Consider the following 27,405-nt stretch of genomic DNA (forward strand, 5'->3'; position numbering starts at 1 on the left):
CCCCCTCCCCCCTCACACACACACCCCCACACACATACCCTCTTTCCCTGGCGATCTCTTCTATCTCTCTCTCTATTCTCCAATAAATAAATTGAATAAAAGTTGGTTTAAACCAGCTTTCTATGATATTGATCTTCCGTCATGCGACATGCACATAAATAGAGTTGTGTATAATAGTGTTTATATCAATGAAGTCATAATCTGTCAAGTGGCTATTGTAATGTCTGTGGAAATATTTCGATGGTCTATATATTTTCACAGTGAAATCAGCTTAGGCTAATTCGTAGTCTCAAGTCAATGCTTTCAAACTAAATCAATGCTTTCAAATGTAGACTGCTTTGTTCGACTTCTCTGCTCGTGAATATTGCACTGCGAAATTTAAACATTTCTTTTGTATACTTAGATCAGGTAACTCGAAAATCCTGTAATTTTATTCGTCACACCACTTATAAGAAACTGAAACCAAAACCGAAACTACCTGTCACAAATGTTTAGTTTTAAACAAAAGGTAGAAACAATGAGTTCGATATCTTGTGATTCAAGTGGTTAGGCAGGACAATAGGAAACCACGTGACCAAAACCAAAACCAAAACTAAAACTCAATATTTGAAATGAGGCAATCTCATCTCAGAAATTATTATTTTCACCAGACACTCTCGTACTCCTTATTTTTGTAGTTTTTGTGATACCGAGCCCTCAAAACAAAACGGTTATTTTACGTGATAGCAGAGCAGTTATGGTAATCGTTAATTCGATTAACGATTACCATAACTGCACTCTGTTTTTGAAAGGGTTTGCAGAGAAAATAATTATACGTATTTTGATTAAGATATGGCTATTATTACATAATATCTATTTTCTTTTTCAATTCACCTTTTCGGCGTATTGACGCCTTTAATATTTCTGGTTTCAGACTTTCTATATTTACAACATGAAGCCCGAGAAGCTGGAAAGCTCATGCTTGCCACGATCGCTATGAGGAATAGTGCCCTTACGGCCTTTAAATTGCAACTTCACTTCCTCCCCAGCCTCACACTGCAGCAGTGAAGTGTTACTCGAAATACGGATTTTTTTAGAATTATATGTGGAAATAACCACGCGATCATTTTTCGTCAATGAATAAACAGGGTTATTGTTTCCTTTGGGCTTCATGCTGATCTGAAAAGCAAAGAAGTAAAGGCCCGAGACCGGACAGGTAAATGTGCTAGTTGTGGTGTCGAAAGCGTTGCCGATGTTGGTTTCTGTCTGCAAGAACACAAACGAAAAAGGCATTGTTAAATGTAATCTAGGGCACACGAAATACACTGTACGCTTACGTAAATACGTTATTTGTTTAGGGGTAAATATTAAAGAAACGGCCAGCTTGTATCTGATTATAATCAAACGCTTTCTTCTTTCTTCGGGAAATATTATCTGATGTTTATGGCATTTTTGCTTGCAGGGTGTAAAACAAAATCGTATACGGCATTTTGTTTAGAAATAGAAGGGGTCAATTTATAAAGTGCCAGTTTCTGTGCTTGTCACAGACAATTTGCGTTTCGGTGTCATTTTAGCTGAAATGATTGGTCAGTCAATTGGATGTATTTCAAAATTGTTGGTATAGAGATAGTTAGCATCCGAAAGTCTGCGTGGCACATCCCCGTAATTTTTTTCGAAGACCCCTCGGGTTATAATATAGTTTGATGACAAAACAAATCCAAGGATTAATAGTTTATGGTAATTGTGATAAAACTATGCACGCATTGAATGACAGAATGAATGAATGAATGAATGTGAATGAATGAATGAATGAATGAATGAATGAATGAATGAATGAATGAACGAACGAATTAGTGAATGCATGGCTGAATGCAGAATAATATATAAATGAAACAATGACATTATTTGTTAAATCTACATACCAGGCTTTTGGTGTTGGTGGTTATGCGCTTGGCGTTGACGCAGTTAGGCCTATTAGCGAGAGAAAATTCATATGAAAGTAAAGTTAGATTGAATAAGCCCAATCGCTATTGTAACTTCCGGGTGTTTTTTTTTTTTGACGCTTTGACCTATCGGGTGAAATTGCTGTAATTATTATTAAATTATTTATTATTGTCATAATATTATCTTTAAAAATATTTAATTAATTTATTCAATAATAATGTTTTTTTTTTTTGTTTTTATTCTTATAAAACATTTTAGATTATATTTTGTATGCACAAAAAACCAAATTTTCTGAATTTTCCCGTTAGGTCAAAGGACAAAGTGTCCCAAAACTGCAAAAACTGCAAAAACTGTCCTACAATGATTTGCAAACTTCCAATGCTGATTGGGCTTATTGACATCTAAAGATTAACATTTTAATTGAGACCGTAAGCATGGTGAGTTAATGGATTTCTCCCTCACAACAGGGTTCAAATATTAGAACTTGCCCGGTGCAAATAGCAAGCAGTGTGACGTATATTGAGGTTATTTATTCGCATAGGGCACTACGCCAAACTAACAGGCCTCAACTCACTTTTACAGAAAATCGTTATCACTACAGGGTGTCTCAATAAAAATAGGCCCTGTGGATCGGGGGACATAACTTAAAATATCAGCAGTAAAATTAAAACTTTCTTGCAGGTTCAAAATCCGTGAAGTGTCTTCTACATATTGGTGCATAAATCATCAAAATCCGTTCACTGGTCACTGAGATAATTGGGAAACTACAAATATACTAATTTTTGGACCTTTCCAATGGGACAATACACATTAACAATAATGTGCTGCATTGTAGTTTAGAATGGAAGAAATTAATGAAGTTAATGGTTGACTAAGTATTGTTGGTCGAAGCAGACAGAAAGATCGATTTTCATTATCTAAATCAAAATATTATTGAAAAATAACACCTGGATGTTTTGCAAAACTTCATACTTTGAAAACTTGCTTGATTTATTGTCAATAAATATTAAGTCCAGTTGACTAGATTTTAATTTAAATCAACTTGATATTTTATATACCTTGATGACTGAGAATATACACAAATATAGTGATTTATTGTTGTTAAAGAGTTTTACAAAAGTGATGCTGTTTCATCCCTTTTTACAACGTAACTCGAAAACCACAGGACCTACAAAAGTATATCTGTAACTATCAATGCAATTTTTAACAAAGGTCACTCCCATTTGCAATATGATGTGAACTACCAAATCGCAATAGTTTGAAATAGTGTCAAACATCAACTCACAGTGTTGCTAGGTAGGGGATAACTTGCCTGATCAGTAACTATGCCTCTTTTCTGTTATTTATGTTGTTTATAAATTTTTGTTTATTTCACCATCAATACTATCACCTGGATATTTCATTTCGAGGGAACCAATTTCTTTTGAATCAAATATTTCAGCCACTTCAATATAAAGTTCAGCCCTACTCTTGCATGGTTGACAAAATATGTATGTATATCACCGGGCTGATTGCATTGTCACAAATCCTGAGGACAAGGAGGAGGAGAGGTCGCATATCAACGCTGTGCTTGGACCTTTGACAGAGCTGTTAAGCCAAACAAAGACAAGAAAGACACAGAAAAAGTTAATCGTGAGACGAACACTGAGACAAAGGGACAAGTGGTTTTGCCGTATATAAAGGTACATCCGAGGCGCTTAGAAGAACTTTTGGCACCTACGGCATAAGAGCGAGCTTCAAGCCTACCCAAACGCTAAGACAACTGCTTGTCTCCCCAAAAGACAAAACCGAGAAGAAGGACATAGCGGGGCCGGTTTATTTCATTCCATGCCAAGGACAAACCCGTAAGGGTCAGTGTTCCGAATCTTATATCGGCGAGACGGAAAGATCCCTTCGCACCAGATTTTTGGAATACCGTCGACCCCAGCTCCACCTCGTGGGTTTCCCAACACATCCACATCGAGTCTCCCGGCCATCACATAGACTTGGACAAAGTTCAAATTCTGGACAAGAAACCCAGATATTTTGAGCGTGGTGTGAAGGAGGCCATCGATATCAGAGTGAACCAGTCTTCGCTGAACAGAGACGGGCCGATACAAGCTACGACCCGATTTTGGGGTCAAGTGTCCGAAAGGTCGCTGACCTCTGAATTGGGTTGCCAGTCTGCTGTTGAAAGTCGAAGTGACGACTGAAAATTCCAGGTACGCAAATGTTTATGTTGTGATCAAAGGTTTAAACCACTAAATTATGTATGTATAATAATAAGTACATTAAGTACATACCATTACATTTATGAAGTTTACTGCGAGGATGGTTAAATATCAAAAATATAAAGTTTTAATAATTTGCCATAAAATGTGTGTTATATCTCGAATTTCAAAAAAATAATAAAATATTTGATATCAGAAGGATATTCCTCGTATTCAGAATGCAATTCGATATGTCTGATGTATTCTCAGGTCCCACACAAAATACTGTGCAAACGTTGCTATCCGAGCCCTTAACCCAAAGAGAAACGTGTGAAAAACATTCTTTGGGAGATTGATTGATTGATTTTGAACTCCTACTCAGCAACACTTGGCGTTTCCTTTTATTTCTTTTATAATAAACCACATATTATTGTTAATGTGTATTACCCCCATTGGAATGGTCCAAAAATGTGTCTATTTGTGACCCGTTACAGCGAAAGGTACCTTATGTCGGCTGCTACAAGTGTCTCTTTTTCCCAATGTTGGCAGAAAATATCAAACAATAATGACAATCTGAAGTGGCGGTCATTTCAAATCATCTACAAGTCAACGAGGTTCAGGAATGTCTTCTCATTGTTAGTGGGTGGCTACATACCTATACAAATACAATACAATGCTTTTGTAACCCACCACTCACGCCACTTGAACAGGGATTAGCCATATCAAATAAAGACTAGAGCTGTATAACAAACAGTTCTATAGACAGGTACAAGCTTATTATCCTCTACAACAATAGGATTAATGATTGGTTTAGAATGCATTTGTTACTAGCAAAATAAGGCATATGTAGCTCCCGACTTAAGGTACCTTTTGCTGTAACGGGTCACATTTGTACAAACTTAATGCAAATGAGCCAAATGAGCAGACCCTCTCAAGGGTCTGCTCTGTGATACCACACTGATCATACTGATCTTAATGTTATTACAGCGAGGCCCACATACAATGTTCAACACAAAGTGAACGATGTTATAACTTGGAGTGCTAACAAACCAACACCGCCAAATTCGACTGACGTGTGTACAACGTGGGATGCTATGAGGAAATTGAATACTCGTTGTATGATCATGCATGTGTGTTTATGGTTCGGATAGCGGTTACTTAGCAACTCTCGTTCCGCCTTGGGTTTATTGAATACACTCTATATAAAGTCATCAATATGTCGTTTCCAGTCCTTGGCTGAACCATTGGGTTCAGCTATTAATTTTTAAATAATTCTGTTACCCCATAGCATAAAAAAACTAGTATTTTGATAATTAAAATAGCTGGATGCGGTATGCAGCTGACTGGGGTGGTTACGGGTCGTTAAAACCACTAGAACCACAACAGCGTTGATGCCAGAAGGGCGGAGGGTGCGTAGCTTAGCTATCCAAAATGATTCGCGTCTGCGTATGATGTGTTCTTTGTGTGTGTGGATGGTTTCGATACCCATGAGTGAGATGTCAGAAAGAGAGTGGTTAGTGGTGTTGAAGTGATCAACAATGGGGATATTTTTCTTCCTGTGTTTGATGTCTGACCCCTAAGTACCCATTCCCTTGCTCCATTTTCCTTGGTTAGCACAGCCTCGTCAGTTCATTCATCTGTTGCATCTCACCGTTTTCATGGTTATTGTTATTCTGATTTCTTTTATCATTTCACGCATCATCGTGCACATCTTTTTGCTTCACTCCCAAACTCACAGACTCACATCAATACATGTAATCACATATACAGGCCAGCTTTTTGGTAAGTGGATATTTATATCCATTAATTAATATTTTTTCAGGCGTATAATTAAGGTTTGTTTCGTATAGTTTCTTTGTAAATTAATCTTATTAAATGGTATCACTGTTTCTGGGCATGTTTTGTATTTTTTCTATTTTTTTCAGCACCACCGATGAAGCCCTAGGGCGAAAGCTTTGGTAAATAAAATCAGTAATTTGTTGATGTAGTGCTACGCCAGACATAGACTTTAAGCATCATATTCCGAGGCGCGGAAGTACACCAAATTGGTGTCGTATGACCGTGAGGCTTTGACATTCTTTTGTGGCGAGTGACATGTCTTTCAATTCACGCCGAGTGTCCTTGACAGGGTTGACTATGCTTCAGTGGTCATGAAAGAATTCAAAAGATAACCTCTGCCCCTATAATCCCGAGCTATTGTCTGAAACTGCACCTCGGAAGATGTATGGTAACAACTCAGTCCTCAAATGATAGTCATATAACGACCAAAAGATAAGTGACTGACTATCATTGAGGACTGAGTTCCGCAGTCTAGTGCTACGCACCAGACTTTTTCCAATTTCTTTCCAATATACATTATTCTTCACGAATGGGTCACCAGGAAAGTAAAAGCATCCCCACCCAAATATATATATATATGTGTGTGCTATATGCACGAATGGAAATACCCATCCGATCGTCTACCCAGGGTAACTTTACCCCGGGTAACCTTACCCTGGGTAGACAATGTGATAGGGACTTTAATATAGAGTTACGATGTATGCACACCATACGGCTGTTCTTATACAGCTCTATAGAGCATTCTAACTTGGGTGATCACAAAATACGTCGCCTATTGGATGTAACAAAACGAAAATCATAGTGTCAACATAGGGTGACCGTTGAAGATATTTTGTCAACTTCAGGTTGTTACTTCAGTGTGCGTGTCAACCTGGTGTAGTCGGGATGTATACTTTAATACACATGTAAGATGAATAGTTGAACATGTAAGATGAATATAAATTTAGTTCAGTGAAGTGATGCTTATTGGGAAAGTTCTATATATGTAGATTAAGCGCTCAATAATGTAATATTGTCACCAAATGTATATTGTCAACAACCAGAAATTTATGTCTTTTCCTTGATTGAAACAAAACCAAAATCGCAGTATCTACCCGGGGTTATCGTTAAGGACCTTTTATTAACTTCTGATTGTTATTTTACATCTACATGGCCACGCTATTTGGATTAAACAATAAGAAATGAACTTCGAATCTTGCAGCAGTTGCATTCAACCATTCGGCGAATCACATAAACACGTGCGCGCTGTTGTATTTACAGTGTTCCCTCCCTTCGATAATTCTGATGCTATGTAATAGCAGTGGATTCATTTCACTGTGCACATAGCGTTAAACGTACAAAAGATGTGTAATGTTCATAGGCGAATAATTTTCATAGACATTACACGTTGGCAAGAAGTCATACGTCATATACCTTGTCTGTTATAGTAGGCATGTCACAGTGGCTGCACAATACTTCTGCCACACTGTGCATGCAAGCATAACAGTAAATTGAAAAGCGCGCGCATGAAAGTTGTTCAATTTTGGCAAACATCGATGCCGAAAAATTAATTTCCTCATATGTGCTATTTATCACAATTGTTTGAATTTTTGATATATGGTGTGTGAAACCTTTCTGTGACTACCATCGGTTTAAAAAAATAAATATTGCTTCGTTTAAGAGCTACTACCTGTTTTTATGGATTTTGAAGATCCCTCATAAATCAATAAATATAGGCCTTTTGAAAAATCAAGATCTACCACCATTTAGCTGAAATACTAATCTTTCTAAGCATGTAAATTATTTCCGTCGACAACGAATGGCACACTTGAGGAAAACGATTTGAAACAAAACATTTTTAAGTGAGTTTAAAGGGAGTAATATTCCAAACCACAATAGCTCTAAGCCATTGTGTGTGTCCGAGGCCACACCATTTTTGTATACGCGCTATAATAGAGGGGCTGTTCCTTTTACCGTTTCTCTTCCCATGTTAATCCAGATAACAAAATGTTAATTTAAAGTCTCATTGCAAATAAATTTTTATTTTTACTTTTCGGATTTGGCTTTGAGCAATGGTGACACATACCATATTTACAGAAAAAACGAAAATATTATTCCAGACACCGTCAAAATGTCAAAGTTTGTATTTTTTGTATTATATTAAAGTAATTAACTGCAGATTCTTTACTCAACATCATAACAGGTTCATACTTGACAAATTCATGATAAATGCAAAGACTTTCATTAAATATCGAAAAAAACCAAAATTACTCATGCCTAATTTACATAATAATATCATGAATAGGGCCTACATAATTAGCTGTAATAAGCTAATTTGCATAATTGATTACTTTTTGTGTATTTTTTTGTTATCAATTGAAAGAGCTTTGTATACATATGTTTGTGAAAAAAACCGCACTCTGATATCATGTACGGTTTTCTTTTGGCATCAATTTTGCATATTAATTAGCTGAACTTAGTCATTTTTTCAACTTTTATTTGTCTGCAGATTGGCCGGAATTGCTAAAATAGTAAATTTGGTTAATTTATTATAATTATTCAATGATAGATTTTTTAATTTTGTTTTCTTTGACGAAGTTAAAAAAGATAGGCAATTAACCTGTGATACTTAAATTAACGTTGCTTTTTCAAGCAAGTGTCCAAATAAACCTTCAAAATCTCGAAATGTGCCAATTTTGTCATTATAGCAATTTGTGGCAGATTTGCATCCCATTTATGAGCATCTTAAAATTGACACTACGTCACAATGCATTGACCGATTTCAATTCGGTTTTTTGATTTTTGATGTTTCAATAAAGGTCATTCATGTAGAAACATTAAATAACGTGTTTCTGCTGCCCTTATTTTTGAGGTGATATACCTAGTTATAGTAACAGCACACGGATATATATCCAGATTTTACCAAAGTAATATAGAGTCTACCCAGGGTAAGGTTACCCTGGGTAACCTTACCCTGGGTAGACGATGGGATGGGTATTTCCATTCGTGCATATATATATGCATATATATATATATATATATATATATATATTCTAGTTTTTGGCGGGGAATTCAGTAAAGGTATAAGATAAAGTCAATAAATTACTTGTTTTTTCACAGATATAACCATTATCTGAAGTGGAACAATCTTCATCATTCCATCCCCCTGTACTCATTGTGATGCAATCTTCTTCGCCCAACTGGTTCGGCTCGCCGTCTTGCCAATTACTGAAACAAAGAAAATATAATATAAATTATGTAGATAACCCAATGAGCCGATTTCTGATTACTGTCTAGTCCAACTTAACAGCACACGGTCTATACAGATATGGTATTTGTACTTATTATTTATTTACTTATTATTATTCATTTATTTTGGTGTCACTTTTGCTTACAAAAACAAAATCTCCGATTGACCCTTTAACCCTTGCCAAAAGTGTTGCAAAAGATATAGCAAAAACACCTAATTATGCAAGAATCAAGAGAAGCAGCTTAACTCAATGCGTTTTTAATAAGAATGAACTTTGATTTTTATTGTCTCAAATAAATGTATGAGAACCGTTATGAGAATCGATTTGTTGTCTCTCCTAATGCGCAAACCTATGTCGTTATGGTAATTACCAAGAATAGGCCTATTGTGTTAGGCCTAGAAGCACTTATAAATCATTTCATTTCTTTTAATTTCTCTTATGGTGTTAAATTAAATTGGTGATGGAAATTTGATTTGTGAGTACTGTTAGTGGGTTTACTTAAAGGGAAATAATACCGTGATTTTCATCAGTTCCCTTCTTTTTTTTTCTTGCAAATTTATGAAGTACATAAATATGTTCATCACCTCATGTCCTGAACTTATAAAATATCTCTACATACAAAGTGCTTTTAAACCATTTTAGTAAGTCATTTTAGCCCTATATATTTTTTGTTTACTGTATCCTAGTAACTCAGATGTGTGTTCCATAACAAACCATAATTTATTCTATTCAACATGTTCAAGTAGAGTACATGAATAGAATACATTAAATCCTTTGTTATACTCTCTATAGAAAATCTAGTGGTGCATGCAAAATAACAGTTAATATTAACACTGAATAAATTAAATAAACAGTCACACAATGGATGCATAGTCATTAGTCAATTTAATACTATAATGTGTTGTTAGGAGAAGAAAAGGCTATTAGGTCACCGTATGTCAGGTTATAGGTCAATTGGTTCAGGTCAAATTTAAGCATCCATTTTAAATACACATGTGAGAGTCTGTGATATCATAATGAGGCATAATTTTGATATTCTGTCTTTAACTGGATATATATCGAGAAGTGCAAGGTGGATATATTAATATACCTTGGGATGTAAATGGTGAGTATAATTTAGAAGCCTAGTTGAGATGGATTTCACAAATAAATATAAAATCACAAAAGTTAAGCTTACGGAAAACTACCCAATATGGTGGTATAGGTGACAAGAAATACAATTTTTTCAACATTGCTGTAGTATGGTTGTGGTAACCTGTTACCTATGGCTTAATTAAGTTTCAGTGAAATAATGTCGCAATTTAAAAATACAAAATATAGCTCAACATTGAAAATAGAAGCATTTTAACCAGTTCCTTTTTTGATAGGTGTGGAGCACCAAGTTCATTAAGTCATAAAAGAAATCAGGAACCACTTCTTCCCATTTTACATATCAACTTTGTTTCCCTAATGTGTTAGCAACACTTATCCAAAATTTTAACGAAATCCGTTGATAGTAAGCTTTCCAAAATGAAGTGAATTTAAAACATCAGTGATGTACCACCTTTTGGCTTCTACCTTTAAAAGCATGTAAGCTACTACATTGATACCGACGCCACCAATAAAACGAGAAGATTTGCCCTTCATTTTGCATACCACTTTGTCCAATTTTTTTTGTAATTTCTTCACAAAATGCAAAAAAAAAAATGCAAAAAAATTCAATGGGTGTAGTACCCCTTAAGTTGAATAATAAGTGCAGAACACAAGATATCGCTATGGCGTAATTATATCAGAGCGCCGTCGCAAAATTGGGAAATCACAGGAAGTTATACACAATATAGGCCAATATTATTATTTCTACTCTAAAATCATTGATTTCAACCGGAGTTTTCACTAAATATTACGGGGATGACTAATTATAACTTATATTCCAAGTTTAGAATCTATAGCCTTAGGACAACCAGTTACTTTTACTTAAGGGTACTTGCCCATCAGTTTCATTCAGGGGCGTGTTTGAAAAACGGCACAGCGCATTAGTAAAAAGAATAAAAAATGCTAAAATTTTCACCGGGGTTCGAACCACCGCCAATTGCACTATGAATGCTGAAGATGCCTACTGTGCCACGGTGACTGTGGTTAACATTCGGCGATTTTCAAAGATATACATATCAACACGTTTCTAGTGTATTGAAAATCAGATTTTGGTAGGAATACGGTCATAGAAAGACATATGACTCTACTTGTCTGTTTGTTTTTCATTTAATACAAATTAATTTTGATGAATTGAACTGGTACGACTCTTAGCACTCGTGATAAACGACGATTAATTTAGTAATAATAAAATGAAAACGCTGGGTCATTCACGACGTCATTTGTAATTCATGTCAAAACCTGGGAGGACCACACACATCCGTGTTGCATGTATACGTGCGCAATCGATACTCAATGATCCAGACAATAGCGTTTGAATATACCGCCCTGCTTGACACATCTTGTCACTTGCGGGAAGATATAAATTTACTATAGGCCTACCCTAATAGCTTACAATAGATACCCCACCGTAAATAGCTCTCTTGATTACCTCGCTGTGCTAGTTTATACACGTAGTGTACGCACTTTTAAACCATATTTTGTTCAAAAATGATAGGAAGGGACTGTTTTCAGCTAAAATGTTGGTTATCAGCAGATTCTTAATGATACCGGAAGTGTTGCAGAAAGGTAAGCGTACTCTTTATTTATTCAAAATATCACATATCAATGAATTTAAATTGGAAATCCAAAAAGGAAATGTCAGGTCAAAATTCTCACCTTAGAATTATTGTGAAATAAAATCAAACCAAATTTAGGCTCCGCAAACAACGTCCAATTATTCCCATTGGTGTTTGCTACACGTGCATATAATAAATTATGATTTGGGGCTAATTTGAGAAGAGTTAATGCCTCGAGTTTCAAAATACACCGAGTGATGTGTTTTGATCAAAAACATCGACAATTGAAGACTATGTAAAAACAAATCAAGAATTTTCTGGGATAATTGCAACTAAGTATAATGAAAGTTATGATCTAAGCTACCAGATGCATCATTAATTTCCTGACTATGATATTTAGTTGTGGGAAAAGATTACTTTAATGTTTTGGCGGGATTATTTCCCGCCAAAAAGTTCAACCAAAAAGAGCATGTAGCCTTAAAAGCCCCAAATCAAGGATGAGTGCTATAGTTTACATGTTGAATGCGGATTCGTCCCCGCATACAACTCCTTTAGCAGCGGTGGACACTTTTGGGATTTAGCATAAAGCCGAATAGCTGTTTTGAGGGATATATCGATTGTTTCAGAACATGAAATAACTGGTACACATTCACTTCTATAATATACATTTCAAACAAGTGCTCACGAATGTTCTAAATTTTTAAGAACAGCAATATTCGGCACTCTGCCGTGTTCATAACGATATTAATGCCCCGTAAACTGGGTATTGATTATCGGATTATCATGAGACTTGAGTGCCAAAATATTCAGGGTTATGTCAAGGTCATCTAAGTTCAACTGAGTATAGATTGTTGGCCTGTAATCAAACGTGGTGGATGTAATAACCATTGAAAGCTACAAATGTCCGAGGTCATGCCAAGGTCAACTGAGTATAGACTGTTGGATTGTCGTAAAACTTGATGGATTGAGCATTTTGGTGCAATGAATTTCATGTATTTAGCACACATTTTGAAGTAAATTTACAACTTTAACATGAAACATCTTGAGTATTTTACGGTATTCCCCTTGAAAATATTTCCAACCCGGTAAATAATTACATACACACAACAAGTTAGCACACAGTGATAGAATGATCCACTCACGTATAAAGAAGGTCTTTTCCACCAGTGCGGGCAAATGTAGTGTCTACCCAAACGAACGTCCCTTCACTCTCAGCATCCGTTAGACCAATCCAGTGTCCTCCCGAAGAAATGAGTTTCCGGCGAAGAAAATCCTTTCATAACAACAAACGCAGAAAACCAATATATTATTTTTCAGTCAAAAAAGTCGTTTGTAAACTCAGCATGAAGTTCATCTGTATTGGTCAATTCCATGTAGGAAATTCAATCTCTTGATCATACAATACAAAAATGCAGACCATACACGATTAATTTGATTGATTGGGGACCCTAGATGCAGGGCTGAATACAAATAATATTTTTCTTCAATATTATTGAAGATATCTTGTGTACGGTGCACAATGGAAGATGATGGTTTGATATTGATCAATCAAAATGAACGTATATGGATCGCATTACCCCGGGGTGAAGAACTATAATATATCTACAGCGATGAGGCCACACATCACCCTCAGAAAGCAACTGGTCCACCCAAAAGATAAGCGAGACCCTCTCAACACCACTCAGGCAGTGTATAAAATCCCCTGCAAGAACTGTAACTTGTCTTATCGATAATTAGAGTCACGCGGTAGCCGTGACCAGCAAGTTTTTTTTTTTTAAAGACTGTTAAAGAAGACTAATAAACAGATGCTCCCGCGAGACTATATTTACACCTAACATTAAAACACTTGACTTCTATTGTTCTATGATATTTTTCGCTGCAGCAAGTTTTAAAAAAAAGACTGTTAAAGAAGACTAATAAACAGATGCTCCCGCGAGACTATATTTACACCTAACATTAAAACACTTGACTTCTATTGTTCTATGATATTTTCGCTGGATACAAAGTGTATCTAAAACCATGTTTAATGTTATTTAGAGTCCCAAATGTAATATCTTGACAACTCATTAATTCAAAAAGGACACCAATCCTTCAGTCAACCATTGTTTGATAATAAAAAAACACTTTTGCTTCATTTCACGCGGTATTTCATAGCGAAAATTAGTGGAAAATAATTTCGGGGCGCGCATTTATTCCACTTTTACACCATACTTCATCAGTTTATCTTCAAAATAGCAACATTTTCGTGCGCTTCGCGCGCATTTGTACCATAAACTTATTATGTCGCCAAAAGGGGCTGGATTCAATATAGTTAAAGAATTTTTCCAACCCCATCCCCCAATGTCAAAAAGAAATCTACTCCACTGGATATAATGCAATTATGTCTAGCCCCTTTTCGATCTAACTCGAAACCCGAATGACTCCATGGAAAACGTCAAATTTGTTCTTTCATTCGAATAAGCCATGGACGAAGAAAAATGTCTATTATTGACCGGGATTTGAACGTGGGACCAACCCCAGGGTATCTAGACCAGCACTCTTACCACCTAAACCAATAAATCGAAGCGTCATAGCACTTCCCTGGTTATATATGCGCAAAGTTCCAAATTTTATCGCTCGCGCTTCTCTAGCAACAAGCATTAAGGGTAGACGAGGTATTGTTGGTCGAAGCAACCCAAAAATCTATTTTCATTATATAAATCAATATATTATTCATCAGGATCGGTAGAGTAAACTAGTAAACCAGAGTTCGTAGTATCTGATCCAAGAAAATGCACTTACTTTCAACAACCACTGTTGTCTTTGTCAACACTTGATGAGAGTGACTGCAATCTACTGACAACCAACGCTAGAGGGATTTCCAGCGTGATTTGTTGGGTTGCCAGTTGGTTTTCCTTTTGGGGATTTTTTAGATCCCTGTTGCAGGATCTCCTCAAAGACGAAGTAAACAATGAAATTCCCGCGGAAACTGAGTTGGGACAAAGAACGTACGTAAATACTAAACAACGTCACCTACAGAAGTTAAAGATCTTGACTGAAAAATCCGCCGCGAGCAACAAAAATTCCGTCGATTCTACCATTGATTTGTCAGGTACACAGCTCAAGAAATGGGTAATAAATCTTTCAAAGTACAAATTAAACACAGCCGAAACCAGTGTTTTGTCTAAGGGACTTAATTATGCCATATCGCCACCAGAAATATGCGCGGAGGAATTTGTACTAGCAACAGAACTGGCATGTAAACACCTACCGCTGGCCGATGGAATCCAACTGCGAGCAAAAATAGCGAGCACGTTAAAGTCATCTAAAGTGCCTGAACAAAATATCACAAAAGATGAACGCAAACCTATCAAAGATCTGGAAAAAGCGGAAGATATCACCATCGTTCCAGCAGATAAAGGGAAATCCACGATGGTTTTAGGATAAGGTAGAATATGAAGAAAAGGTTACGACTCAAAAGTACAAGCGAAAACTCGTCTCCGTGTTATCCAGCCTAAAGAAGGAAGGTAAGATCAGTGAACTAAAGTACAAACAACTGTATCCTACGGCTGAAAATGTACCTAGGTTATACTGTACGCCCAAAATTCACAAACCAAACACTCCGTTGCGCCCCATTGTTGATTACACGGCGACGATTGGATACAGTACTTCAAGATGGCTGGCGGACATTTTGGGTGGTTTAGTCGGTAAAACGCAACACCATGAATTCGCAGCATCTATCGGAGGAGCTTGGAAAGGTTATTATCGAAGAAGAGGATATTCTCAACTCTCATGATGTGGTCAGTCTTTTCACCAACACTCCTATTGACCAAGTTTTAGACATCGTAAAAAACAGACTTGAGAAAGAGAATGTACTTCGGGTGTATAACAAAGAGACAGGGTTCAAGTTGACCAGTGATGATGTTGTCCAACTGCTTGATTTCATCTTAACGACCACGTATTTTACATTCAGAGGAAAATCTATCGCTAGCTTTTTGGTACAGCCATGGGCAGTCCTGTTTCGCCGATAGCAGCTAACATATTTATGGAAGCGTTGGAGCAACAGGCGATTGCCACGGCTCCTCTCGATTGTAGACCAAAGTTGTGGCTTCGTTATGTGGATGATGTGTTGGAGGTAATAAACAAAGGCAACGTTCAGCAGTTGACTGACCACATCAATCAGGTCGACAAGTCTGGTTCTATCAAATTTACAAGAAACGCAAGGTTCTCTACCATTTCTGGATACTCTGATTGTTAGGAAGGATGACGGTACTGTCAAGCTTATGGTCTATCACAAACCAACGCACACCGACCAATATTTGAATTACCAGTCTTACCACCCTCTGCATCAAAAACTAGGGGTCATACGATCTTTGTACTACAGAAAGGACACCATAGTGACAGAAGAGGCGGATAAAGAGGAAGAAGAAAAGAAAGTTCAGAAAGCCCTCCAAACGTGTGGCTATTGGACATTTGAAAAGGTGAAAGATCAAATGCAAAGTGTTAAACCAAAGAAGGTGACAAAAAAGACAGCTGAAAACAGCAAGAGTAAAGGTATGGTTGTTCTAATCTAGGCAGTGTACAAAATCCCCTGCAAGAACTGTAGCCTATCGTACATTGGAGAAACGGGTTGAAAATTCGGTACGCGGTTAAAGGAACACAAAAGTGAAGTGGAGAAAGTCAGCAGCACCGTGGTCACTAGAGCAGAGAGGAAAGAGTCCTTAACTACTACGCACAAGTGTCATTGGGTGGGGGGAAGCTGAGGTCATTGGCACAGAGCAAGATAGATATAAGCGCTGGATCAAAGGAGCTGTGGAAATTAGAAAGAGGGGGCGTACAACTATGAAAGAGACCAGGGGCAGTACCAGCTTACTCACATTTTTGACGAGTTCCTGCAACAGGGATCTAAAAAATCCCCAAAAGGAAAACCAACTGGCAACCCAACAAATCACGCTGGAAATCCGTCTAGCGTTGGTTGTCAGTAGATTGCAGTCACTCCTCATCAAGTGTTGACAAAGACAACAGTGGTTGTTGAAACGTACACAGTAAGTGCATTTTATAAGTGCATGATCAGATACTACGAACTCTGGTTTACTAGTAAATCAATATATTATTAAGAAATAACACTTTGATGTTTTGCAAAAGTTCGTTCTACAAATCATTTGCTTTAAAACTTGCTTGATTTATTTGTTGTTAGCGACAAAAGTGTTGTTGTTTCAGCCCTCTTCTACACATTCGTCACTCGCTATGAAATGATCAATGCAATTTTTGTCAAAGCTCACTAACATTTGAGTATATGAATACAAAACCCACCCAAGTCCATACGTTGGCCAAATTGAGTTAAGCATGGGAAATAGTTGCTATACATAGGCCTGTCATATACTGCGCCAATAAAGTATCCTTACACTTGGAAAAATAATCACAATTTCAAAACTGAACAATATTGGCGTAAATTTCTTATTTTAATAGATGCACTATCTAATCCTGCACATTGTGACACCACATTGAATCCAATGTGACATCAAGAAGTAAAGTTACAAGCAATTGAATAGACGAAGGTCCAGTTTTAAAAGTGACAAACTGGCCTATATAAGGCAAGAAAAGATTCCAACAAGCGCAACAAAGAGACAACACAGTTTCTTCAATGAAGCGTTATTTAAAACAGTTTTTATTTCAGTTTTTACTTCTCTGTACTTTTCATAACTTTCATTTTATTTGTCAGTTCTTTTGTTTCAGTTTTCTTTTGTACCTTTTGTTTTAAATTAAAGCCAAACGCATAAATTAGTCATTCACCACTCTCAAACCAGATTTGTGGTCTGTGGAGTTTTGAATAGGCCAGTACGCAGTTTGTCACTTTTGAAACTGGACCTTCGTCTAATCAAATGCTTGTAACTTTTCTTCTTGAAGCCACATTGGATTCAATGTGGTGTCATAATGTGCAGGATTAGATAGTGCATCTATTAAAAAAACAAATTTACTCCAATATTGTTCAGTTTGGAAATTGTGATTATTTTTCCAAGTGTAAGGATACTTTATTGGCACGGTATATGTATTAAAGAACAACTCAAATCCATCATCTGTGTCTATTGAGCATGTGAGAAATAGCATGTATGAAAGAACCACCCAATTCCGTGATTTGAGTCTTGTAACACATTGATTGAAATCCAGTAGGTATAAAAGTCCACTTGTAACACATTCATTGCTGGAGAGTGACTTTTGAAAAAAAAATGGGTTTAATAAAGGAACGTGTGTGGTTTATATTACATGGCAAAATGCTTATCAACATTATATATACCCGTGTGCTTTATTTTGTATTATCTTACTAGTGGTAATCTCATTCCAAAGTTTTCAGTTTCGCCAATATAGGCTTCTTTGCACTGTCCGGTACCGGTGACAGTTTTGCCCTGGCAAGGATGTAGTATACCGGACCTGTAATGTCCTTCTTATCTGTCTTGTCCTTGGGTGACACGAGGATTTGTCTAAGTGTGCGGGTCGGTTTGAAGAAAACGCTAACACCGTAGTTGCTAAAAGTCCTTCTAATGGCTTCAGAAGTGCCTTTGATATAGGGGAGAACTACGTGACCTTTATTGGCGAAACTGAACGCTCTCTGAAAACACGTTTCAATGAACACAGGAGACCCAGTAGTACAGCATCAGAGGTCTCAAACCACATTCATTCCAAAGTTGTTGTCTTTGTATAATGATTCAAAAAACCACCCAAGTCCAAAATTTAACATGAACACTACAAAGTCCCTGAAATGCTAATCGTCATACTTTATACAGTTAAATCCACTCAAACTTACCATATTGACCAGGTAAATCTAACTTAAAAAATTCAAATGATACACAGGTTTTTCTCTCAAAATCACTTCCCATGGACTTGGGTGGGTTTTGTATTCATGTATTCATTTGCAAGATGCTGTCAGAGCAGGCTTACTGGCTACTACATTTTTTGGAGGAGGGACTTTGAACTTGTAAACCCTTTATTAACTTTCATCTTACAAGGTTTAATAAAGGCTCTGCAATAATTCGAGCCCATAGGGAGGGTAAAATTGGGGATTGTTTAACAAGTAAAGGGGGGGGACAAATACCTTTTGGCAGGACGAAATGAAGGGGAGTTTTTTCGGCACACATTTTGAAGCACCTTTTTAAATAAAACGCTTTAAAAAGGCTTAAAAAAACAGTACAGAAACTTTCCAATATGAAAAATGTTCTGCTCGCTGCGCTCGCATATCTAAGCAAAAAAAATTGATGGTTTACAAATTGAGGTCCAAAAAAAAAAAAAAAAAAAAAACGGGGGCGGGGCCAAATTTTTAGATAGGTCAAGAGGGCAAGCAATGTTTAGCAGGCCAAGAGGGGGCAAGCTATTTTGGCACGCCGTTTTGAAATTTTACCCCTAACACCTCCTCCGGGCGTATAATTATTACACAGCCTTAGAGTACATAAATTGCGAAGCCACGAAATGGTCTTGACTATTAAAGCTAGCGTTTTATGGGTGGGTCCCTACCAATATACTTTCTCACATAATCTTCTTCTATTTAAGCAGGTATTTAGATATATTCTTACATTTTCTGCTTGGTTATTTATAACGACAAGATCGCCTCCCTTTGCCTGACACGTCGTCCTTGCATAATCCCAAGACTGGACAGATGGTGCTTGTATATAATAACATTTCCCATTATATTCCTTCCATCCCCAATCACAGGCTAATGAAATTAAGAAAAAAAAACCAATATTGTCAAGGGTAGTACAATCTTTTTTCATCGTATTTATGAAATTGGATTTACTACACACTCAGTACAAAGTTCCGAACAATCGCATTGATCTCTAGGCCTCAACGAAGAACAGGTGATTAATTGTGTTTTCAACTGATTGAGAGTCCCAGGTCAAAGAATAAACAAAGCAAGCAAACAAAATAACTATAACGCCGTTTAATTTGGGAGATATTGCTTTACTGCTATCATGCAGGGGGCAACAGTTGTTATTTCAATCATTGTCACGAAGTGGCACTTATGAGGAGCTCTTGGGTGTTATGTGGGTGTATTGTAATTCGTGTTCTAAGGGAATGCCACCTCGTCCAGTATGTTATAATGCAACCACAGGCCCAAAACAGATTTTAAATAGTCCATTTTAATATGATATGAGCATAATCTAGCAATTTATTTGTTGTTACAAACTGTATACGCAGTAAAAAAACATTTTTTAAATATTTTTGTTTATCTGATGAGTTGAAGTAAATTGATAAACTGAAATAAAAGGGATATTTACCAGATTGGACTATAGCGATCCCTGATAAGCCAATGATGCATATAAGCGAGAGAGAATTCATCTGAAAGAAACATTAAATTGAATTATGAATTGACATCTTATAAAGACTAACATCTTAATTTGTGACCGTGATTTATCTGGATATCCGATTTATCACCACATGATTAATTATTCATATAGAGCACTAACAGGCCCAGTTCCATTTTTCAGAAGACACACTATAATTTTTAGATTCCATATTATATTGAAACGTTGGGGAAAGGTTAAAGATTTGTCAACCATTGTCTGAAATATGTCTAATTGAAGAACGAATTAAAAAAGACTACTTTGCGTCTGGGGTCAGGGCAACGGCCCGGCGTGATTGGTTGCTGGCCTGCGCAGAACGGCATTTTTGGTCTTTTTTAATTCGGTCCTCAATTATAACAATATTAAGATTGTGATGAAATTTCCCCGTCGAGCCATGATTAAAGAAGGAAATAGGGAAAGTGATCCCACCCGGGAATTAAACCCAGGACCTCTGTTTACGAGACCAGCGCCTTAACCACTTGGCCACGGGACTGAGCTTCATGATTAGGCAGACTGTGAATTCAACCTATAAGCAGTCACTCAACCTAGCCTTCTTCGTGCAAGTCATCCCATAGTGCTTGAACAAGCGTAGATAGAGACGTCCACACTAGAGAGGAACTAGAGAGCGCCGCATCCTCGTGAGAAAGTGGAACAAAATTGATCAAGAAGAAATAAAACACCTCGTCAGAAGCATGCGACATCGCATATAACAGCGTTTTCGAACAGTGATGAAGGACACACTAAGTATTGAAGGATAAACTGATGCGTTTGACGTGACTGAGAGCAAAGAATGAATCCATGAAAATAAGAGTAGCATGAGATTGAAATAAACAAATGAGTGACGAAAATGTTTCTGTTTCTGTTCATAGTGTAAATCTTTCCTGGAAATATGCTGTTTATTTATTAATTCAAATTTATTGTCCCCAAATATTTTTAACATCACCAATCATCATCTTTTATTAGATTTAGAATGGATGCTAGATTTTTTTACGTCAGAAGTTCATAAAAGTGTCTTTATTAAGTAAGCCTCTTCCTCTGTTTGTATGATTATATTAGGCTGGCGGGTAAGCATCATTAATTGATCTCGTACACTGGTGTGTAATGTGTTGTTTGTACTGTTCACCCTTGACTGCTCATATCCATAAGTACCAGACTTGAGTCCTGTTTATCAGGGACAGTCTGTGTAGCTCAGTGGTTAGAGCGCTCGCCCGACAAGCGAGAGGTCTGGGGTTCAAGTCCCCGCACAGGCAGGTATGTCCGGAGTTTTTTCTCTGATGTATCTGCCTATGCATGTTATGTTTCCATTTGTAAATTCATGTTTAAATGTGCTAGTGTGCGATGCGTAATTCTTCTTTCCCCTGTATATTGATATATTAAGAATAACGATTAAGCATCAATAATTTGATCTCGTGCGCTAGTTGTAATGTTTGAATGTTTCCATGTTCCAGTGTATGATGCGTAAGCCTCTTCCTCTGTTTGTATGATTATATTAGGCTGGCGGGTAAGCATCATTAATTGATCTCGTACACTGGTGTGTAATGTGTTGTTTGTACTGTTCACCCTTGACTGCTCATATCCATAAGTACCAGACTTGAGTCCTGTTTATCAGGGACAGTCTGTGTAGCTCAGTGGTTAGAGCGCTCGCCCGACAAGCGAGAGGTCTGGGGTTCAAGTCCCCGCACAGGCAGGTATGTCCGGAGTTTTTTCTCTGATGTATCTGCCTATGCATGTTATGTTTCCATTTGTAAATTCATGTTTAAATGTGCTAGTGTGCGATGCGTAATTGTTCTTTGTCTTGTATATTGATATATTAAGAATAACGATTAAGCATCAATAATTTGATCTCGTGCGCTAGTTGTAATGTTTGAATGTTTCCATGTTCCAGTGTATGATGCGTAAGCCTCTTCCTCTGTTTGTATGATTATATTAGGCTGGCGGGTAAGCATCATTAATTGATCTCGTACACTGGTGTGTAATGTGTTGTTTGTACTGTTCACCCTTGACTGCTCATATCCATAAGTACCAGACTTGAGTCCTGTTTATCAGGGACAGTCTGTGTAGCTCAGTGGTTAGAGCGCTCGCCCGACAAGCGAGAGGTCTGGGGTTCAAGTCCCCGCACAGGCAGGTATGTCCGGAGTTTTTTCTCTGATGTATCTGCCTATGCATGTTATGTTTCCATTTGTAAATTCATGTTTAAATGTGCTAGTGTGCGATGCGTAATTCTTCTTTCCCTGTATATTGATATATTAAGAATAACGATTAAGCATCAATAATTTGATCTCGTGCGCTAGTTGTAATGTTTGAATGTTTCCATGTTCCAGTGTATGATGCGTAAGCCTCTTCCTCTGTTTGTATGATTATATTAGGCTGGCGGGTAAGCATCATTAATTGATCTCGTACACTGGTGTGTAATGTGTTGTTTGTACTGTTCACCCTTGACTGCTCATATCCATAAGTACCAGACTTGAGTCCTGTTTATCAGGGACAGTCTGTGTAGCTCAGTGGTTAGAGCGCTCGCCCGACAAGCGAGAGGTCTGGGGTTCAAGTCCCCGCACAGGCAGGTATGTCCGGAGTTTTTTCTCTGATGTATCTGCCTATGCATGTTATGTTTCCATTTGTAAATTCATGTTTAAATGTGCTAGTGTGCGATGCGTAATTCTTCTTTCCCCTGTATATTGATATATTAAGAATAACGATTAAGCATCAATAATTTGATCTCGTGCGCTAGTTGTAATGTTTGAATGTTTCCATGTTCCAGTGTATGATGCGTAAGCCTCTTCCTCTGTTTGTATGATTATATTAGGCTGGCGGGTAAGCATCATTAATTGATCTCGTACACTGGTGTGTAATGTGTTGTTTGTACTGTTCACCCTTGACTGCTCATATCCATAAGTACCAGACTTGAGTCCTGTTTATCAGGGACAGTCTGTGTAGCTCAGTGGTTAGAGCGCTCGCCCGACAAGCGAGAGGTCTGGGGTTCAAGTCCCCGCACAGGCAGGTATGTCCGGAGTTTTTCTCTGATGTATCTGCCTATGCATGTTATGTTTCCATTTGTAAATTCATGTTTAAATGTGCTAGTGTGCGATGCGTAATTCTTCTTTCCTCTGTATATTGATATATTAAGAATAACGATTAAGCATCAATAATTTGATCTCGTGCGCTAGTTGTAATGTTTGAATGTTTCCATGTTCCAGTGTATGATGCGTAAGCCTCTTCCTCTGTTTGTATGATTATATTAGGCTGGCGGGTAAGCATCATTAATTGATCTCGTACACTGGTGTGTAATGTGTTGTTTGTACTGTTCACCCTTGACTGCTCATATCCATAAGTACCAGACTTGAGTCCTGTTTATCAGGGACAGTCTGTGTAGCTCAGTGGTTAGAGCGCTCGCCCGACAAGCGAGAGGTCTGGGGTTCAAGTCCCCGCACAGGCAGGTATGTCCGGAGTTTTTTCTCTGATGTATCTGCCTATGCATGTTATGTTTCCATTTGTAAATTCATGTTTAAATGTGCTAGTGTGCGATGCGTAATTCTTCTTTCCCTGTATATTGATATATTAAGAATAACGATTAAGCATCAATAATTTGATCTCGTGCGCTAGTTGTAATGTTTGAATGTTTCCATGTTCCAGTGTATGATGCGTAAGCCTCTTCCTCTGTTTGTATGATTATATTAGGCTGGCGGGTAAGCATCATTAATTGATCTCGTACACTGGTGTGTAATGTGTTGTTTGTACTGTTCACCCTTGACTGCTCATATCCATAAGTACCAGACTTGAGTCCTGTTTATCAGGGACAGTCTGTGTAGCTCAGTGGTTAGAGCGCTCGCCCGACAAGCGAGAGGTCTGGGGTTCAAGTCCCCGCACAGGCAGGTATGTCCGGAGTTTTTTCTCTGATGTATCTGCCTATGCATGTTATGTTTCCATTTGTAAATTCATGTTTAAATGTGCTAGTGTGCGATGCGTAATTCTTCTTTCCCTGTATATTGATATATTAAGAATAACGATTAAGCATCAATAATTTGATCTCGTGCGCTAGTTGTAATGTTTGAATGTTTCCATGTTCCAGTGTATGATGCGTAAGCCTCTTCCTCTGTTTGTATGATTATATTAGGCTGGCGGGTAAGCATCATTAATTGATCTCGTACACTGGTGTGTAATGTGTTGTTTGTACTGTTCACCCTTGACTGCTCATATCCATAAGTACCAGACTTGAGTCCTGTTTATCAGGGACAGTCTGTGTAGCTCAGTGGTTAGAGCGCTCGCCCGACAAGCGAGAGGTCTGGGGTTCAAGTCCCCGCACAGGCAGGTATGTCCGGAGTTTTTTCTCTGATGTATCTGCCTATGCATGTTATGTTTCCATTTGTAAATTCATGTTTAAATGTGCTAGTGTGCGATGCGTAATTCTTCTTGCCCCTGTATATTGATATATTAAGAATAACGATTAAGCATCAATAATTTGATCTCGTGCGCTAGTTGTAATGTTTGAATGTTTCCATGTTCCAGTGTATGATGCGTAAGCCTCTTCCTCTGTTTGTATGATTATATTAGGCTGGCGGGTAAGCATCATTAATTGATCTCGTACACTGGTGTGTAATGTGTTGTTTGTACTGTTCACCCTTGACTGCTCATATCCATAAGTACCAGACTTGAGTCCTGTTTATCAGGGACAGTCTGTGTAGCTCAGTGGTTAGAGCGCTCGCCCGACAAGCGAGAGGTCTGGGGTTCAAGTCCCCGCACAGGCAGGTATGTCCGGAGTTTTTTCTCTGATGTATCTGCCTATGCATGTTATGTTTCCATTTGTAAATTCATGTTTAAATGTGCTAGTGTGCGATGCGTAATTCTTCTTTCCCTGTATATTGATATATTAAGAATAACGATTAAGCATCAATAATTTGATCTCGTGCGCTAGTTGTAATGTTTGAATGTTTCCATGTTCCAGTGTATGATGCGTAAGCCTCTTCCTCTGTTTGTATGATTATATTAGGCTGGCGGGTAAGCATCATTAATTGATCTCGTACACTGGTGTGTAATGTGTTGTTTGTACTGTTCACCCTTGACTGCTCATATCCATAAGTACCAGACTTGAGTCCTGTTTATCAGGGACAGTCTGTGTAGCTCAGTGGTTAGAGCGCTCGCCCGACAAGCGAGAGGTCTGGGGTTCAAGTCCCCGCACAGGCAGGTATGTCCGGAGTTTTTTTCTCTGGTATATCTGCCTATGCATGTTATGTTTCCATTTGTAAATTCATGTTTAAATGTGCTAGTGTGCGATGCGTAATTCTTCTTTCCCCTGTATATTGATATATTAAGAATAACGATTAAGCATCAATAATTTGATCTCGTGCGCTAGTTGTAATGTTTGAATGTTTCCATGTTCCAGTGTATGATGCGTAAGCCTCTTCCTCTGTTTGTATGATTATATTAGGCTGGCGGGTAAGCATCATTAATTGATCTCGTACACTGGTGTGTAATGTGTTGTTTGTACTGTCCACCCTTGACTGCTCATATCCATAAGTACCAGACTTGAGTCCTGTTTATCAGGGACAGTCTGTGTAGCTCAGTGGTTAGAGCGCTCGCCCGACAAGCGAGAGGTCTGGGGTTCAAGTCCCCGCACAGGCAGGTATGTCCGGAGTTTTTTCTCTGATGTATCTGCCTATGCATGTTATGTTTCCATTTGTAAATTCATGTTTAAATGTGCTAGTGTGCGATGCGTAATTCTTCTTTCCCCTGTCTTTATTATATAAAACACAATGCTTTCATATTTAAAATTTACAACTGAAAAGAACTGAAATGAAAAAAAAGTTTAAGAGGTTTCTGAGTATCAAGATATCTTTGATTTTTTTTTTTTTTGCTATTTTTGTTAAAAAAAAAGAGCCAGAAAAACAAACCAGAAACAATTTACAATCAGCAGTTCAGGCTAATGATTTTCCCCTAACCCGTCTGCGTTTAGATTTTCGGCCGCGTTTGAGATGCCAAAATCCCTATCTACTAGGGAGGGTTATGCGATGGCTATTTAACAAGCACATTCAAAGCCTGATTTTATGGAAACGTAATATTAATAGTTTTCACTTTTCTTTTTTACTACTTCACATCCTGATGACTTTCCAAGCCTTTTCAAAGCTTAAGTGAAATACATTTAAAAAAAAAGAAAGAAAACAAATCTTCCAAAAAATATTGCAAACGGAAATAAATTGTTTTAAAAATCCTTCACCTCTGCTCCAATTTTGAAACTTGGTCCCACTTTAAAAATCGACATCAAATGACATTAAATTCAAACAACCAATATAGGGTAGTTTGAATTTTAAAAATTTTGGATTTGCTGTATTATCAAGAAAAAACAATGCTTATAGGCATACTTGTTATACATTTTCAATTATTAATCATCAAATTAATATTATCATAGGCGCTATAAAATAAAACATGAAAGAACAAGCAAATGAAAGAATTAAACGAATAAACGAGTTGAATGTTATCAGCATCTCCTCTGCAAACTCTGGCCCGCATTCTCCACAAATTAGATTGAATGTTTATACATGACACTTCTGGATACAGAATGCAAATGTTTTCAGCGGATAATGATAAATATCAGTAATTACCTTTTCCGAATTGCGCCAAGTTCCAAAAAGGGAGAAGAAAGATTGATTTCACATGTACAAGTACGTATATTCTATGTTCGTTTATATTTCATCAAGTTTAAGGACACGGTACACACGATGTAATGTTGGTCGAAACAGCCAAAAATAGTTCATTCCACAAATTATATACCTTAAAAACTTGCTTTCAGCCCTCTTTGCAACATAACTCAAGAACCACATGACCTACAAAAGTATAACTGTGATATTTGAATTCTTCTACACACTCGCTATGAACTGATCAATCCAATTTTTGTCAAAGCTCACTACCATTCGCAAGATGCTGTTAACTACCAAATCGCAACAGTTTAAAATAGTTGCTAACCTTAATTCGTGCAAAGCAGCAAATGCACATGCCATAGTTCAAATTTCATCACCATGATCACAAATTTTAAAACGAACATTTGATGGATATGAATAACACTTAAATTGCAAATGAATATTAAACATTTCAAAATAATGCAATTTGCACTTACCGTAACCAAGGGTTGAGTCGATTCAATGCTTCGTCGAAACCAAAAACGTTTGATCTGTTATAGCTGGTTGTGTTGATAGCTTCAAGTGACTGATTTTACTGAAATGCAGTGATATTTATG

General features: G+C 37.4%; 1 protein-coding gene across 1 annotated transcript; it reads right to left on the minus strand.

Moving 5' to 3' along the window:
• Window positions 1-27,405, minus strand: LOC140159127 (CD209 antigen-like protein A). The gene is made up of 7 exons (XM_072182482.1): window positions 27,286-27,405; window positions 20,115-20,175; window positions 19,413-19,552; window positions 13,011-13,141; window positions 9,037-9,158; window positions 1,902-1,950; window positions 1-1,245 (listed from the first exon to the last, which is right to left on the minus strand). Exons 2-6 carry the CDS (start codon window positions 20,173-20,175, stop codon window positions 1,922-1,924), a joined length of 483 nt encoding a protein of 160 aa, XP_072038583.1. The 5' UTR covers window positions 27,286-27,405; the 3' UTR covers window positions 1-1,245; window positions 1,902-1,921.

The sequence above is a fragment of the Amphiura filiformis genome, chromosome 8, assembly GCF_039555335.1.
Source record: "Amphiura filiformis chromosome 8, Afil_fr2py, whole genome shotgun sequence".
NCBI lineage: Eukaryota > Metazoa > Echinodermata > Ophiuroidea > Amphilepidida > Amphiuridae > Amphiura > Amphiura filiformis.